This window comes from Anopheles coustani, chromosome 3 (assembly GCF_943734705.1).
Source record: "Anopheles coustani chromosome 3, idAnoCousDA_361_x.2, whole genome shotgun sequence".
In the NCBI taxonomy this organism is placed as follows: domain Eukaryota; kingdom Metazoa; phylum Arthropoda; class Insecta; order Diptera; family Culicidae; genus Anopheles; species Anopheles coustani.
In genome coordinates, this window is record NC_071288.1 from 2,683,360 (window position 1) to 2,699,174 (window position 15,815).

Sequence of the window (15,815 nt, forward strand, 5' to 3'; positions counted from 1 at the left end):
GTTAGACAGTCATTAACCTTTCTGTGACACAAAGTTGTTCGGTACAGAAACGGAAGAGCAAATGCCAAATCGACATACGTACGTTAGAAAACAGACCTCTTAATATGTTTCTAATTACAAACAGACAACAGTTTCTGCCTCAAACGTCCGCAAACCGAGACGTTCCCCGTATCAACTCCAGACACATGTTTGACGATTCATTCTCGCGTTCAACGATCGGCCATTAAAAAGGCGTAAACTGTAAACTGTCTGCTCGGTTGGTTGTTTTTTTTTCGGGCCAACCGTTTTAAATTCCACAGAGTGCTTCTGGGCGCGTTTGGTTACGCAGCGCTGGAATTGGTTGAAACGAATGCTGGTCGGGGCCAAAATGGTCGCTTTGTACCGCAAGGCAGCGAAATATGATTACGCAAAACGGGAAGCAAAAATGTTTGCCCGAAAATCGGCGATATCGAAATATTGCACGCCCCAGGTTTGCTGTGGCCAATCGATCATTTACGATTAATTGAATCAACGAGAAACGCTTGGGCCGGTTCTGCAACCAGCTCGGGGATCGCGGTGGCTAACTTTGGCAATGGCCACGATGGAAGATGCATCTTTCGCCGAATGCGAGATGTACGCCTTCATTCACCGGAGCTATCGAGCGATCGAAGCTTCTGGCCTCCACATTATGCAAGTGTTGCCAAATTAGCATCGGGCCAAACATAACACATTTGCATGCAATTGACTGTCGGCGAGGGAGGGAGAGGAAGAGTGGGACACGGGGGCAGTCCTCTCAGATCCATTTGCACGATACTGCGTTCCAAAACGCGTGAGGGAGGGAGGCTTGAGGCGAAAGGCGCCCACAAACGAATCATAAATTAATGTTTTACCACAACACCTTTTGCATGGTTTTTCCTGCGCGGCCACTTTCCTCCACTCCACGCAACCCGAGCTCCGGATACAACCCTCACCCCGCTCGGGGTGGTTTTGATCGACGGAGGTCATCGTGATGGAATTGGAAAAGTGTATGCACGTTCATCACATTGGCACATTATCCGCCAGGGTTTTGCATCGCGCGCCACCGCCCATATCCAGCAACATCATGCCCATCATCAACATCAGCATCTGCATGTGCACACAATGGCCACATTTACTCAACACAGCCCATTCTGCCCAACCGTTCCATCAACCATAACCTTCCCTCGCGCGCCTTCTCTTCTCGGTTCCTCCAGTTGACCCGTTGGCTCGGGAAATGATCGGAGGCGGAGGATGTACGGAGTGCGGAAAATTTCATCTCGATCTGCGGGCCCCAAATGACCACGCGTTCGATCAACCACCGGTAGCCTTTGCCGTGAAATGAAGTGTAGAAGGTAAAGGAAAACTTCACCACGGACGCGACGCGGATTGGCACTCGGTTGTCCTCGTCGGGGGTTTGTTATTACCACGTGCCAAATCGATTAAAGCTTGCCCAGCTGGCCCTCGCTGGAGGCCAAGAAGATTGATTTGATTCAAAAATGGTACATTGAAGAAGTCGACGCCCCCGTGGGTGCAATTTGAAATGAATTTCAGTCAATAATTCGATTAAAGCAATATTCTTACATTGGTGGATGTTTTGAGAGACATAAGATAAATTTTTCACACCTACCATGTTTGTATTAAAGGTGCATTTGTTTAATCCATGTTTGAAATGCATCTTGTTCGAAAATGATGAACCTTCTTGTATGAAAATACCAAAACGTAATCATACCATCTTTTGCTTATAGCATTGTAATTGAAATTTGCACATTATCGGTAAGCTTTTCCGCTCCTCATCTGCTCTATTAAAAACAAGGAAATCTGCATGCTTTGAGGAACTAACAACGTTTTTGCTCGGCAAAGTATCTTTCCATTATTGCAATATTCGCCATTTCCACGCCCGAGGGTTTGTCGCTTCCGCTATCATTCAGCTCTATTATCGTTTCTCACCGCTTCTCCCGCTTTTCTTGCGACCGGATGGATGCGAATCTTTGGGTCGTGTCTGCTTCGCAAAAAAAAAAAAAAATCCGACCACCTGATCCCCAATTAGTTTCCATCAAATCATTATGAAACGATGATGATGCTACTTTCCGTCCACCGTCTCAACATCTTTCGGACGTGCTCGAGAGATCGGTAATTTGTTTATTGATGATTAGAAAAACACTTTCACGCCTCACTGAATAAGATTTTGTTTGTGTGGCCAACAGTAGCTGCGGCAGTGAGAGTTCTTTTTAAAATTCCACTTGTACTTTTCTCTGGCACTTCAACAGAGCCTGTGAGAAAAGGCAATCCTTTTTCCATTCTCCGCGAAACAGAAGCCACCTATCACAGTAATAATATGTACTCAGCGGCGGATCGTGAAAAGACCTACGATAAAAAGGTCCGTTTATGATAGACAGCAGTCCCCTGTCTCGATCGTGTCTGCCTCGAGCAGCTCCGTGTCGATCCGATGGCAGCTCATCATAATTTGATGCACCACTGTGATGAAACCCGATTCGTCCGTCGGGCGGATTGCATCAGGCGCGATCGAGCGTCGCTGAATGGACGGAAATGGTAGATAAAAATTCGAAAGACAACATAAACATGCCCAAGAGATCCATTTCCGTTCCACCGCCGGTGGGCAATAAACCGCGGACGGTTCGGAGGCTGTGGCAATTAAAATGCAAACTCGCAGAAGACGTCGATCGTCATGTACACACACACAAACACAGAGAGAGAGGGGCAGGAAAGTGACGCAATGGCGTGCCGCACATTTGCAGCCTTCGACATGCACTTTTCCTGTCGATCACGCACGGTTCTATTTGGGCATGATCGGAAGCGAGCGAAGGGCCGGGGGAATGCAAATGGTAGTTGCGGTCACAGACACTTTCACAAGACACGACACAGGCAGGCTATGGAAGGTAAGGCCACTAATCTCATGTGTTTGCCATGCGTTATGCTTTACTTATCACTTTCCCGTTCATCCACCGCACGAAGTTTCGCCCATCGGAAGGCCATATTAATGCTTACGCATAGGAAATGGAAATAAATGCAAACTGCTTTTCCCGAGCGAAGGGTAAAATTAGGGCTTCCTACGCGCGTACAATTGTCGATAGTTTGTGTAGCAAAGAAAAGCACCTATTGCTCCTATTGCTTCTTACTGAATTTAGGGCCCGTTTCGATTCCTTCCTTCCTTCCTCTTCTTTCACTAGCAGATGGGTGGGAAAACTGCCGTTCGGTAGTTGAAAGGTAATGGTGCACTCGAAAGGCAAATAATGTTTGCCGCAACAACGAGACGACGACAAAGACGAAGAGGCTCGTTTGCTCGCAGCTTTACAATGCGCACGCGGTCACAACGAGATTCTTCATTTCCCCATTGCGCCTTTCGAACTCATTGGCCATGAAACAATTTTCTTGCTATCTTCTTCCTGGGTACCTGTGCGAGAAAAAAAAACTAAAGACTGGAAAATGCATCCGAACATCATGTGGAGGAAAAGAAAAGATGGAAACTAACGTTGAAACGTGCATTGCATGTGCGGGGAAAAAACATGCTCACGTGCGTATTTGCAACGCAGCATGCTTTGATGCATGCAGAGTGGATTGAATGGTTTCTAGATGATTGATTATTTACTAAACTTGCTGAAACGTAGATGGCATATACCAAAAACGGGATGATATCCATATTTAATTTTACTGATGTTTGTTCTTTCAATGTTTTTTTCAGTTTTCTTTACCTTATAATCTTTTCAAACCAACGCTTAGGTGACGCTTATTTTCAATGAATCCTCCACGAAACACTTCACCTACAGGTAATAACCATAATAAAGGTAGACTACACAACCATTTAGTACCGGCACATGACAGCGGGTTAAAAGCGGCGTCATGCTCTCTGGAACCATAACCCTTTTTCGGCCACCGTGTGACGGAACGGTTGCTCGGTGGTGGCTTCAGTGTGTGATTTACTAGGTCATACCGAACCTAGGCCAGCGTTGGGAAATCCTGTTCCATAGCGTGACTTCGCACTCGGCTCGGCAGTTTGTTTATCTTTTCCTGAGAAGGAAAGCCCGACCACACGGGAAAACGCAACTAGACATGCCCATTCCCACAACCCAATGTTGGGGCTTTAAATTGTTATATGGGACGTCAGTAGATAGACTGTTTTTGTGACCGATTCGGGAATGGGAAAGGGTGAATGTCCGTGCCTTTGCCAGTTGATCATGAACTTGTTTGGCGGGTCGTTAATAACCCCGAAATTCCACCCAAATTAGGCTTTCGGGTGGTGTCAGCAATGCACGCAGATGCATCTTTGCCATAACAATAGAGTTTTAGGGGTAGATAGCCCAATGTACTATTTTGACCCCCTGCCCTGCACTCGCGACTACACTCCCAAAGTAGTCAAAGGGTGCACGCCAGTTCCCAGGATTGTTGACGATTGTGGTTCGTGCGTCCGTGTTTACCCATGACGCACCCATTTTCCCCTCACCGGTTGGAAGTAATTAAGAATTTTTATTTCAATTGTCTACCGAATTCGACAGACATTTACGCTTTTCCACTTCCGCACCCAGCCCAGGTGGGAGGTATTTCCTTTTCTTGCAGTGATTTTCTCGAGCCTAATAAAGCCCTCTCCCGGGCGTTTTTTCTCACCTTCGCATCCATTTTATCTTTTGAAGAAAGTTTTCTCACCACTGTCACAACCCCATGGTGTTTCTACGCACGCGACTTTGAATGGAGACCGACTACCAACTGTTCTCAGATCATCACTTTCTCTTTTGGTGCGCATTCAGGTGTTCGCAGCTAAGAATTACACTGTGTTTTCCCATGCACACTTCATCGAGCGATCGCCCTACGAACATCTGGTTCGAAAGAGAGTGAAAAAGGAAAACCACAAGAGGAAGAAAAAAAAATTAAACCATTTCCTAGTTGAGCTTCAAAGAAACCACTACCACCGCCGAGATCCGTTTGCTAAATTGTTGCACTAACGAACACAATTAACACTCGATAACATCAAGGATAAACCTTACCGGACGTAACATAACCTTTTTTAACCTTCTTGAGCTAAGGTAAAGGGGTCGAGGGGGAAAAGACGAGCAAGGCTGGTTCTTCAAGCCATAATGTTTCCGCGATGAAGCACCCCACCGGCTTGGGTAAAGGAAATCGATCATTTACAACCAACTGACCCGACGTCAAATGAACCGTTAAATAGTTATTCACTCTTCATTGCGTTGCCTTCGTATATGAGCATCACGGGGATTCTGTTTTGTTAAGTTTATCTATTTTTGTTTGCATTGTTGGTCTGACCTAGGCCTTTCCAAGCGAGCCGCCTTATGTTTCATGACCTCTTATTGTAAAAAAAATAACGCGTCCTTCAGAGGAATGCATCAACCGATAAATGCACGATAAGTTGTATTTGCGTATTTTGTGAGTCTAGGGGCATAAGAAAACATGGTTTGAATATCAAACGGTCGACAAAAGTCATGATCAGGATAGAACAGTCTTAAATATTGTAAGGAAGTAGATACATTGTACGGGTGAACATATATTTTGTCCGTGAAAACCTTGTCTTGACTATTTGCAGGATACTCTATTGTACCATAATTTAAACGTTTAGTTTATGTTCTTTTTTAGTTAATAGTTAATTACGATTTTGCATGATTCTATGTGTGAAACAAAATGAATCTGAAATTATAACAAATTTTTTTCTTACATCAATTCAGCTAATCGAACTTTACTACTGTTTTTCTATCGGTAACAACATATTTTGGCTAACTTTACCAACACCAGACATAATACGCTTGTAGTTTCAAATACCAGACCACTGTAGTAGCTCTCATGTCGAAATGTGTTCCTTATGTGCTTATACATCTTAAAGTCGGAGAGGCTTTAGTAGAAAAGTGCATGGAGACGGTGCGGGGCCGTTGTTATTAACTGTGCACTTGGATTTTCGTTTGGACGCTCGACTGCAAACTGCAACAACCAACAATTTTCGCAATCAAAGTGTGTGCCCGCCCACCTGCCCTTCCGCTTTCCCCGCCCTCGGCGCTGTGTCTGCCTGACTTGTGTCCAACTTCAACCGCGACCGATTGTTATTTTGGATGCACTCGAGTGAAAATGCAGCTAGCTTGACTGTGGCTTCGGTAGTCTCGGCACGTCAAGCAATGCGCCCCCGAAAAGATGATGCTATAATGGGCCACCGGCAACTAATGTATGTGTGGCTCGGTGTTCCGTCGGTTGTAGTACCCGTCGTACCTCGTCGTACCGTCATCCCCGCGGAACGGGCAAACATTGTGACACAGCCAGCCATTGCGCCATCACGACGCATTGTGGCCGTTTGAGTTTGGTCAAGTTCGAACGAAGTAAGAGACCAAAGTCACGGAGGCTTCTGGGTACTGCAAGCAGTCAGGAAACGCATAAGCATGTTCTTAGATATATACTACAAGATACCATACAAAAAACAAACCAAGGATTATGATGTCAGCCGTGCTGGAATGGTTCATGGCATAAACGACACTTCGTAAGGTATGCCGTAAAAGAAATGGTTAATAGGTCTAGACAAAATTTATTTACAAACAAACGACAATGCTCTATAAATGTGTTGCAAAAAATATGTTTAATTGTTTTGCATAAATATTTTGTCTTATCTAACTTGCAAAAATTACGTTGGTGTCAGAAAAGTTCTTACTAGCAACAAAAAGCACACAAAAACACCCAAAACGGAACTGGAACTCTAGCCTTAAAAGAAGAAACCAAAAAATGCTAGGTCTTGGGAATGTACATAGGTCATTCGTTTAATTAACAACATTGCATAATTGCTTTCCGGAAACCTTCGGCATAGAAACTAGCCATATGGAGAAAATAAAAAAATAAGTTTGGAAAGGACAGTTCTCAGCGTACTCTGCATGCTTTACGGAAATTGAACCCAACATCAGGAATGCACGACAGTGGCCCTTAAAATAGTTGAAATGCTTCTGCCCTATTTCTTGCTGACCTACAAATGACACGTTTTTATTTTGACTATGATGGAAAAAAAACCAGGTTCATGAGAAACGAACCGGTTGTAAGCAATACTCGAGGAAATTATTGATGTTATATCCTCTTTGTTTGTGGCTTTTTGTTTTAGTTAAAAAATGCGCTATTTCAAGTAATTAAAGAAGATGAATTTATGTCTCAACTCTTCCTGATTGGGTTTAATTTTTCATTCCTTGGCTAAACATCTACAATCTCCACCATGGAATCAGGGAAAGCTTTGCTATAGCTCCCAATTGACTATGGTAACCTTCACGATATCGATCAAACAGATCGGCGGCTTTTGCTCTTCCGCTGGTGCATTTTTCCAATTCCGGAACACAACGTTCAGTCGTTTGAGGACATTCCTGGTGGACGCCGGTGCGTTCCGGGCATCAGTGGGGGCATTTTCGCGGTGTCTTTTTAGGACAAACAAAAACGCTCCATTCAATGAAAGTGAACCCGTGAAACAAAGGTAAACGAAATAGAAATCGATTGTTCGGCGCGATATTCAACGCATAAATAGAATCACCCCCCTTTCGCAGCGGATTCACGCGTCGGAAGTGTCCCATTTCTTTTTTTTTTGTTTTTGCTCTTGCTTTCCGCTGTGCCTATGCGCTTCTTTTTATTTTGTGTAGTGATCACGCTTCGTTTAGAAAAACGAAAAGAAAAACCATTCACACCATTGTTTTTCGCGCCCGTGAACACCCACTTCACCCGCGCCAAACAAGCTGCGTTGCAGATGATTTTTTGTTGTTGTCTGCAGTATCTCTGCAGTAAATTCTTTTTCCGCGAGGTTTTCGTTGTGTGTTTTTTTTCTCTCTCTCGTTTTGATCCAATCTCTTTTCTTCCGTTTTCCATTTCCCAACTTTCCCAACGGTTCGTGATGATGCTTGCGAACCCACCAACGCCGGTGTCGGACGATTGATTTCCTCCTTTCTTCGCAATCCCTGTATGTGCGTATTCATCTTCAATCAAATGATTTATTTATGCTAATTATTGCACAAAAGTTGTTTGCGGTTGCACCGGCGTAAAACATTATTTTCGTAAGTTTCGGTTCCGGTACACTGTGTTTACACCGCCGAGAGAAAGGCTTCACTCCTTCTCTGTCTCGACGTGGTCCGAGGCTCAACAGCACATGTGTGATGTTGTTATTTGTTTAAACCATCATATTTTCCTTTTCCTTCCTCTTCTGGATGAAAATAAGGGAAATCAAAGCGGCATCAGTAGTTTCGACCGCGTAGAACCACCCGACACCGCAATGTCTAGCCAACCGAAGATGGCATCGGAAGTCGGTGCCGCCGAACAATACGAGATGGATCAGCTGGCCGAGGCGGAGATATCGCGCCTCCAGAAGCTCCTCCGCACGCTGCAGAACGAGCGGGCCACCTTCATGGAGGCGAAATCGAAAGCGTTGCGCAAGTTCGAGAAAAACATTCGAGTACTGGAAAAGGAGAAGCATCAGCTGCAGTTGCAGCTGAACTGCGAGGAAAACGGAACACACTCGAAACGTGAGCAGGAGCTGGAGACGGTACTGGAGCTGGCGTACGACCGGCAGGAGAAGGCACAGAATGCGCTCAAGGCGAAGAAGGACAGCCTGTGGGAGCTGGAGGGGCACATAAAGAAGATCCACCGAGAGATCGCCGAAATCCGAAACAACGAGGTGACGGATAATCTCTACAACGAGACAATTGCCAAGGCGCAGCAGTCGGTGAAGAAGCTCGAGAACCGGCTAGACGTGGTCAATAAGCGAGCGGGAGCGGTGATGGCGGAAAATGCCCAGCTACGCCAAACCATCGATCATATGCTGACGGAACGGGCGACTTTCAACATCATGTGGGAGAAGCTAGTCAACAAGCTGAACGAAGGTAAACGCTACATGATCGAGTTGATCGAGCAAGCAACCTCGGCGTACGATACACGTGAGGAGCTGTGCACGAAGCTGCAGATACTCAAGGACAAGGGCCAGAGCGATAAACTGGCCCACATCCAGGAGATGCGTGAACTTCAACGAAAGCTGGATCACGACGCGAAACTGCAGGAGTTCCTCGGCATTAAGGGTCAACGGAGGGCCAACGCTGAGCTGGAGGAACGCGAAGCCCAGAAGCGCAAGAAGATGCTCGAACATCTCGAAAAGCAGTACCAAGAGTACGAGCAAATTATGACGCGCATCATGAACTTCTCGGGCGAGGACGACATCGACCGGCTGGTGGCCAAGTTTATCAAGAAGGAGGAGGAAAACTTTGCCCTCTTCAATTACGTCAACGAGCTTAGCCACGAGGTGGAAACGCTTACCGAAAGTGTTCAAATGCTTCAGGACAACATAAGTAAATGGGAGCAATATCAAATGCTATTCTGTCTATTCTCTACTTACCCCGCCTGTTTTCATCCACAGCGGAACAAATTGCAATCAACGAGTCGAAGGAACACTCCCAGGATGACAACATCGATGCACTGCGGATGGCCGAGTTGAAATGCAAGGAAGGTGCCGATGCTGCGCTGGAGATCAAGCTGAAATGGGACGTGAAGTTAGACGAACTGCTACGAATGGCCGAACGGATATACAAGTATGATAATTACCCGACGATAGCACTGCATCACCCGGTTAATCCACGTGTCGATTTTACTTCACAGACTTCTCATGTGCGACGAAGCACCGATTTTGAACCTTCTCAACAACGAGCGCCGTGTGACGCTGAACAATGCCAAACTGTTCCTCGGCATCATCGAACGACGCGTCCTGAGCATCATCAGCAACGTGACTTACATTGAACCGACCACTAAGATATTGGGCAAGAAAGATCGCGTGCCTAACTTCAACGTGAAGGAGTCGGCCAAAGTTCGCATCGAAAGAAACTAGGATGCGTGAATGCGTAAATTTTCTATTAACAATTATTTTTATTTCTTTTTATAACCATTCTGTCTGGCACTGAGTTTTGTAGGAAAAAAAACAATACACATAAATTAGTACAACCATACTAAGCCTAAGGTGTAGAAAAAATATAAATATACCTTTTTATAGAGCTTTTACACTGTATTTGGTATGTGTATTAATGTGCTTTTCTTTGTAGAGTAATCGACCATAAGACATCGGACTTATGCGAAGCTATCAGTCGACTGGTTATCGATATAAATGCTCTATTCTATTGCATCCCATTGTTGCACCGGCATGACTTTCCTATTTTAAGCATATGCAGCTTGAGCTATTTTTAAGTTGCCTTCCTGCCGAGGGGCCGATTGTCACCTATTGTAAGATGATTGATTCTAGACCATCGATGACGCATCAAGGTCGTCACAGTTATCATAACTACCCGAGTATCGTCGTTTTCCTCCATTAAGAAACCCTGCGCTGTCGGTTCCGCCACTAACGCTCCTTTTTCTTTCCATGCTTACCCTTGCTTCTGTAACAACTCGATCGAATGGGTCCTCCAATGGTAGACTACCGCCTTCCCGAATGCCTTCAGTCTCATCTCCCTTACCCAAGCGGAAATTGTGTTGATCCTCCAAGTCGGGATCCTGCTCTAAATATCATGGTTCCACGCGGAACCCATGGATGTAGGGAAGACCGGTGGGAACACGCTCCTGATATTGAACGTACTCTTCGCCAAAGAAGTTAAGTAGTGTGATTTCTTCCATCAGTATTCGATCGTGGAAAAATTTCCAGCTGGCGATGGCGTAGATCACGAAGCAAACAGGATTGCCTAGAGTGATCTAGGAACATTTTGGTATAAGCATTTGCTTCATTTACTACTTCCATTCATATTACCTGCGTTCCGACGGACCAGTAGAACCATCCCACGTAAGACGGGTGCCGCATCCAGCCATAAACTCCATGCGTAACAAGTTCATGCTCGTTATGTCGCTCGAATTGTACCTAAAACGATTTTACTTTAAGTTATGCGGAGCAAGTACATATTTTCCATCACAAATCCTTACTATGTGACTGAAGTTTTTGCTAGCCGTTATCATTGCCACCTTTCGCAGCGATTCGCCGGCGAAACACATCAATACGCCAAGGATCCATAATAGTTTGTAGGTTTTCATGTCGGGAACAAAATGTACTTCGACGAAGAACTCCACCCAACTTGCCACGGCGGCTAGGGCGTAATGTATCGAGTGGTTCAATATAAAGGAATCCGGTGATAGGGTTTTAGGATTGCAAATGGCAATTCCCAGATATTCGGAGTAATGAAAAAGTGCCATAAGTGTGGCGTAAATACCAAATGGTTTGTATCGTTCGCCAGCGTATACAAACACAACAATGCCGGCTGATAAAACAGATCCCAAGAAGGTAGCTCGCACCGCAACCTGTTTAGGAAAGAAAAGAAAAAATAATGATACACCCTTTTTACCAAGTCACTTTTGGCTTACTCACTGCATAATCGCGCGGCTTGTATCTTATTTTTATGATTACGTTTAGAGCCACATAATATCCCAGAACCAGGCCAACTTTGGTCCAAATCGCCTCTTCGCTCCACCAAGCGTCTACTCCATAGAATACCAACAAACTGGACAATCCTCCAAGGAAGCACCACAAGCTGAGTTTTCCTTCATGACACAGTATCATTGTGCCGGCTGCTGAATTCACTTTAAAGTTAGAAAAGGGCGTCTAAATTCACTTCAAAAGCTTCACAATGCTAATGTACAAACAACCGAATGTAAAATGTATCGTCGAAAATCACTGGCATACGAATTGTGCTTCAAATAATCACTCAAGGTCCTGTTCTATGATGGTAAGTAATATGTTTGTGCTAATATTGACGGCACTCGAGGATGTGTGTTAAAAACAAGTTTTGTCGTACCATCTGGCATTATCACTTGATGCTGCCGGGTCGGGTTTTACAGTCCAGGGGTTAAAATAATTGTTGTTTTGGTAATTTGTTTTGATGTGCAGCAGCGGCCTCTACCGTGATATTTCGTTACGAAAAATGACAGCTGTTATGTCATAAACAGAATTGCACATGTTTGTTTTGATTTTCCGGCGAGAAAACAGAGTCCGGAAAAATTGCACTAAAAATCCAGAAAAACTCGGCATTCAGCAACCAAAACCATGGTTTTTACCTCGGTCGTCAACTTTGTCCGGTCTCGGGGGCCTGATGAGTTCTGGAGAAAGCGTAGGATTTTCAAACTGGCAGCGGTAAGTGAAACAACAACCTCACGAGATCCCGAGCACAACACTGAAAGTGGTTCTATCTGCAGCACTTTATTGGACGTCGGAGAAACTGCTATTCAATTACCATTCGCAACGTAAATCGGGCTCTTGCTTACGCCACGAAAGGACGTGAGCTTAAAAAACAGGATATGCGTGAACTGTGGACGCAGCGAGTAAATGCCGGCTGCGAGCAACATGGAATGCAATTTGCGGATTTCCAGTACGGCCTGTATCGCAACGATATTCTGCTCAATCGGAAGGTGTTGGCAGATTTAGCAATCTGGGAACCGAGAACGTTTGAAGCACTAGCGAAAATAAGTCAGCAAATACCGGAAGATGGTGAGATTTCGTCTAGGACGACGTATTGCAGCTTATTCAATGACACTTTTTGCAATTTTCATTTCAGGCAGCGGTGATAAGTAAAACAAGTGGAAATACGTAGCAAACACAATAAACTGATTATAACCGTTAGTTATTAGCCTGTTAATTCCCGAAATGAATCGAAAAGCAATAAAAATTAACTTCTACTCTCTAATCAAGATATCTACGACTCAAGTTAGGCCTCACGCTATAGTTGTCTCTCTTTATCTATCTGCTATCTCACTCTCGTACGTCACTTGGTCGCTCATTACAATATATTGTATTCACCTTGGGCCATTGCACGATTCGGTCTTGATTGTCCGATTAAAAACGCGACTTCGATACAGTTTGCTCCAGCCGCGTTTTCAATTACGAGTGATGGCTGCCTCAAGTGCACGACTTTTCTCGCGAGTTAAAGGTAAGGTCACCGGGATCCTTTCGCTACTCATGGCTCCATGAAGTGGAAGAATCGGAAAAACAATTGGCAAAATTACATAATCCGTACCAGAGCTTCCCATTGTGTCACGCATCGTCATGCGAAAGACCCGGTTCCAACGCAATGCCAAATCGCCCTTTGGGCCTTGATATTGTTAAATCGGCTCTTGATTAGGTTCGCGATTGAAAGCACTTTGTTGATTATGCATTAAACCAGTTTTTACATCCACGGTTGCCTCTAGTTGTTTGTATGAATTGCTATGCTTTGAAGGATTGCTATGTCAATAGAGTTTTGATCCCTCGTGATTTAATTCTCGGTCATACTTTTTTTTACAGATGGCTTCACCACGAGCATTCGCTTCGCCAGCTACGAATCGACGCGGAAGAACCTGAAGCTCAACTCGAATTCGAAAGTGATATGCCAGGGATTCACAGGCAAGCAGGGCACTTTCCACTCGCAGCAGGCCATCGAATATGGCACGAAGCTCGTCGGAGGAGTGTCCCCTGGCAAGGGTGGCCGGACGCATCTTGACCAGCCCGTGTTCAACACGGTCGCTGAGGCGAAGAAGGCCACCGGTGCGGAAGCCAGCGTCATCTACGTGCCACCACCTGGTGCCGCAAAGGCCATAATGGAAGCGATCGAAGCTGAGATGCCGCTAATCGTGTGCATTACGGAAGGTGTTCCGCAGCACGACATGGTTAAGGTGAAACATGCCCTGCTCGCGCAGGACAAGTCCCGGCTGGTTGGACCCAACTGTCCTGGAATTATTGCTCCCGAGCAAGTAAGTATTGTTCCGGGGGACGGGGTAAAAGTGTAGCTTTTGTTGTGAGTGATTCGCTTGTCGCTTCTTGTGCATTATCACGAGACAAAGTTCAATACACAAGGAACTAGACGGCGTGACCTTTCTTGGGAGATGCGATAAGAAACATTACACGTAAAGAGAAACGAGCTACGATGCATGTAAACAAGATCAGGAGATAATGAATCGATGTGTCCAGTGAAACGCATCCCTACCATTGACGCTTTCCTCTGGTAGAGAAAAGTTTGTTACGTTTGAAGAAATACTGCACGTGAATATTTGAGATCATTTTCAATGCCACATAATGGCGCTGGTACAAACTAAGTAAAATGTCGCCGCTATAAATAGAACGGTTATGCTATGCGGCAATGGCACGAATCGACACATATGGTGGTGCTACGCCCGATTACGTATTACGTGTTTATTTCAGCGGTATTAGATTAGCTAATTCCTCTATCCGGCTTTTGCAGTGCAAGATCGGTATTATGCCCGGTCATATCCACAAGCGTGGTAAGATCGGAGTTGTCTCCCGCTCGGGTACACTGACCTACGAAGCTGTCCACCAGACGACCGAAGTCGGCCTCGGCCAAACACTGTGCGTCGGCATTGGCGGCGATCCGTTCAACGGCACCGATTTCATCGACTGTCTCGAGGTGTTCCTTAAGGATCCGGAAACCAAGGGTATTATCCTTATCGGTGAGATCGGAGGTGTAGCCGAAGAGAATGCTGCCGATTTCCTAATGCAATACAACCAGGTAAAACTAATACCCTTTCACACAACGAATCGATCGATAACACGTATGGCAATATTTTCAGGGAATTAAAGCGAAACCGGTTGTGTCCTTCATTGCTGGTTTGTCGGCCCCTCCTGGTCGTCGTATGGGTCACGCTGGTGCCATCATCTCTGGAGGAAAGGGCGGTGCTCAGGATAAGATCAATGCGCTGGAGAAGGCCGGCGTCATCGTCACGAGAAGCCCAGCCCAGATGGGCAAGGAACTGCTCAAAGAAATGAAGAGATTGGAGCTGGTCTAAAACTCCTTCCGCAAACGCTTGTAAGCCATCCAATGATACTATTCAAAATGACGCGGACACATTCAATGAAAGATAAACCATGGCCGTGCTCATAAAAAAAAGCAAGCGCAAATTGGGCAAATAGATAGTCATCTTGGAAAACATCGTTATATCTCATCGTCGTCGTCGTCCCTGCCAGCGATGTGTTTCGTTAACGGCGGTCAGAATGTTATCATCAACCGAAAATGGATAATACAAATGCGGGGTCCCACGCGTTTGCAGCGCGTTTCGGTAAAACAAAAAACAAGTTTAACGCATTAATAATTTATTTACGTATCCAAACCACTCGACTCGCCGTTTTTTTTTTGTTTTGTATCGCTCTGATTCTTCCGTCTTAACATTCATAATTTGGATAAGCCCATTTTCTGGGACTCAATCCAACAGCTAAATAGCAAAACAAACGTATAAATACACCATGCACCAAGTACTTCACGCTTTTCGTGTCACCGGAAAATGCACCACCTTCGCACACACACACACACCAACACGTGATCATCGATGATCTTCTAAATGTTGTTAGTAGTTATTCCTGATGCACTGTAATGCTATACGTGTTGTTTTAACAACAAAAATGCACCGATTAGTTTGAAAAAAAAAGACACGTATGGAACGACGCCACCAAACAAGACTAAATGTGCAATATAGCGAAGAACTACAATACAGGTGATATGAAATAAATGAATAATGCGTCGCCTTAACCAGTTATCAAATCAAGTGTTACCGAACATTAAATAATCCAACAAAATAAAATTAAACTGCGAACGCTACTTTACCACACGTTGTCTTCCATTCGTGCGGACCATTTCTTATATTTTGAGATTATTTTCTTATCAATAAGCCGTGTTGGGAAAAAAAGAGTAGTTTTTGGTAGTGTAACAACTACATTTGAGGGTATTAATTTCTCAATCACGAGTGTTTCAACGTAATTTCTTCATTTTTCAATCCCGAAGAATCAATCCTAAACTGCACTCGACTTCGTGCCTTTCGAATTTGCTCTCCCAAAACCCGCGCAAGAGAACATT

General features: G+C 44.9%; 4 protein-coding genes across 4 annotated transcripts; 3 read left to right on the plus strand and 1 right to left on the minus strand.

Annotated features, from left to right (window-relative positions):
* Nucleotides 1–8,236: 8,236 nt before the first annotated feature.
* On the plus strand, nucleotides 8,237–9,835 carry LOC131258970 (coiled-coil domain-containing protein 63). Its single transcript, XM_058260375.1, has 3 exons — nucleotides 8,237–9,302; nucleotides 9,371–9,542; nucleotides 9,610–9,835. Exons 1-3 carry the CDS (start codon nucleotides 8,237–8,239, stop codon nucleotides 9,833–9,835), a joined length of 1,464 nt encoding a protein of 487 aa, XP_058116358.1.
* Nucleotides 9,836–9,885: 50 nt separating this feature from the next.
* Nucleotides 9,886–11,810, minus strand: LOC131258977 (protein-S-isoprenylcysteine O-methyltransferase). The gene is made up of 4 exons (XM_058260382.1): nucleotides 11,351–11,810; nucleotides 10,912–11,283; nucleotides 10,742–10,849; nucleotides 9,886–10,686 (listed from the first exon to the last, which is right to left on the minus strand). The coding sequence occupies exons 1-4, from the start codon at nucleotides 11,540–11,542 to the stop codon at nucleotides 10,504–10,506; spliced, it is 855 nt and encodes a 284-aa protein (XP_058116365.1). The 5' UTR covers nucleotides 11,543–11,810; the 3' UTR covers nucleotides 9,886–10,503.
* A 122-nt stretch (nucleotides 11,811–11,932) lies between these two features.
* LOC131258981 (large ribosomal subunit protein bL20m) lies at nucleotides 11,933–12,657 on the plus strand. Its single transcript, XM_058260387.1, has 3 exons — nucleotides 11,933–12,112; nucleotides 12,175–12,466; nucleotides 12,534–12,657. Exons 1-3 carry the CDS (start codon nucleotides 12,026–12,028, stop codon nucleotides 12,548–12,550), a joined length of 396 nt encoding a protein of 131 aa, XP_058116370.1. The 5' UTR covers nucleotides 11,933–12,025; the 3' UTR covers nucleotides 12,551–12,657.
* Nucleotides 12,658–12,784: 127 nt separating this feature from the next.
* Nucleotides 12,785–15,508, plus strand: LOC131258975 (succinate--CoA ligase [ADP/GDP-forming] subunit alpha, mitochondrial-like). Its single transcript, XM_058260380.1, has 4 exons — nucleotides 12,785–12,905; nucleotides 13,259–13,704; nucleotides 14,193–14,477; nucleotides 14,539–15,508. Exons 1-4 carry the CDS (start codon nucleotides 12,866–12,868, stop codon nucleotides 14,752–14,754), a joined length of 987 nt encoding a protein of 328 aa, XP_058116363.1. The 5' UTR covers nucleotides 12,785–12,865; the 3' UTR covers nucleotides 14,755–15,508.
* Nucleotides 15,509–15,815: the final 307 nt, after the last annotated feature.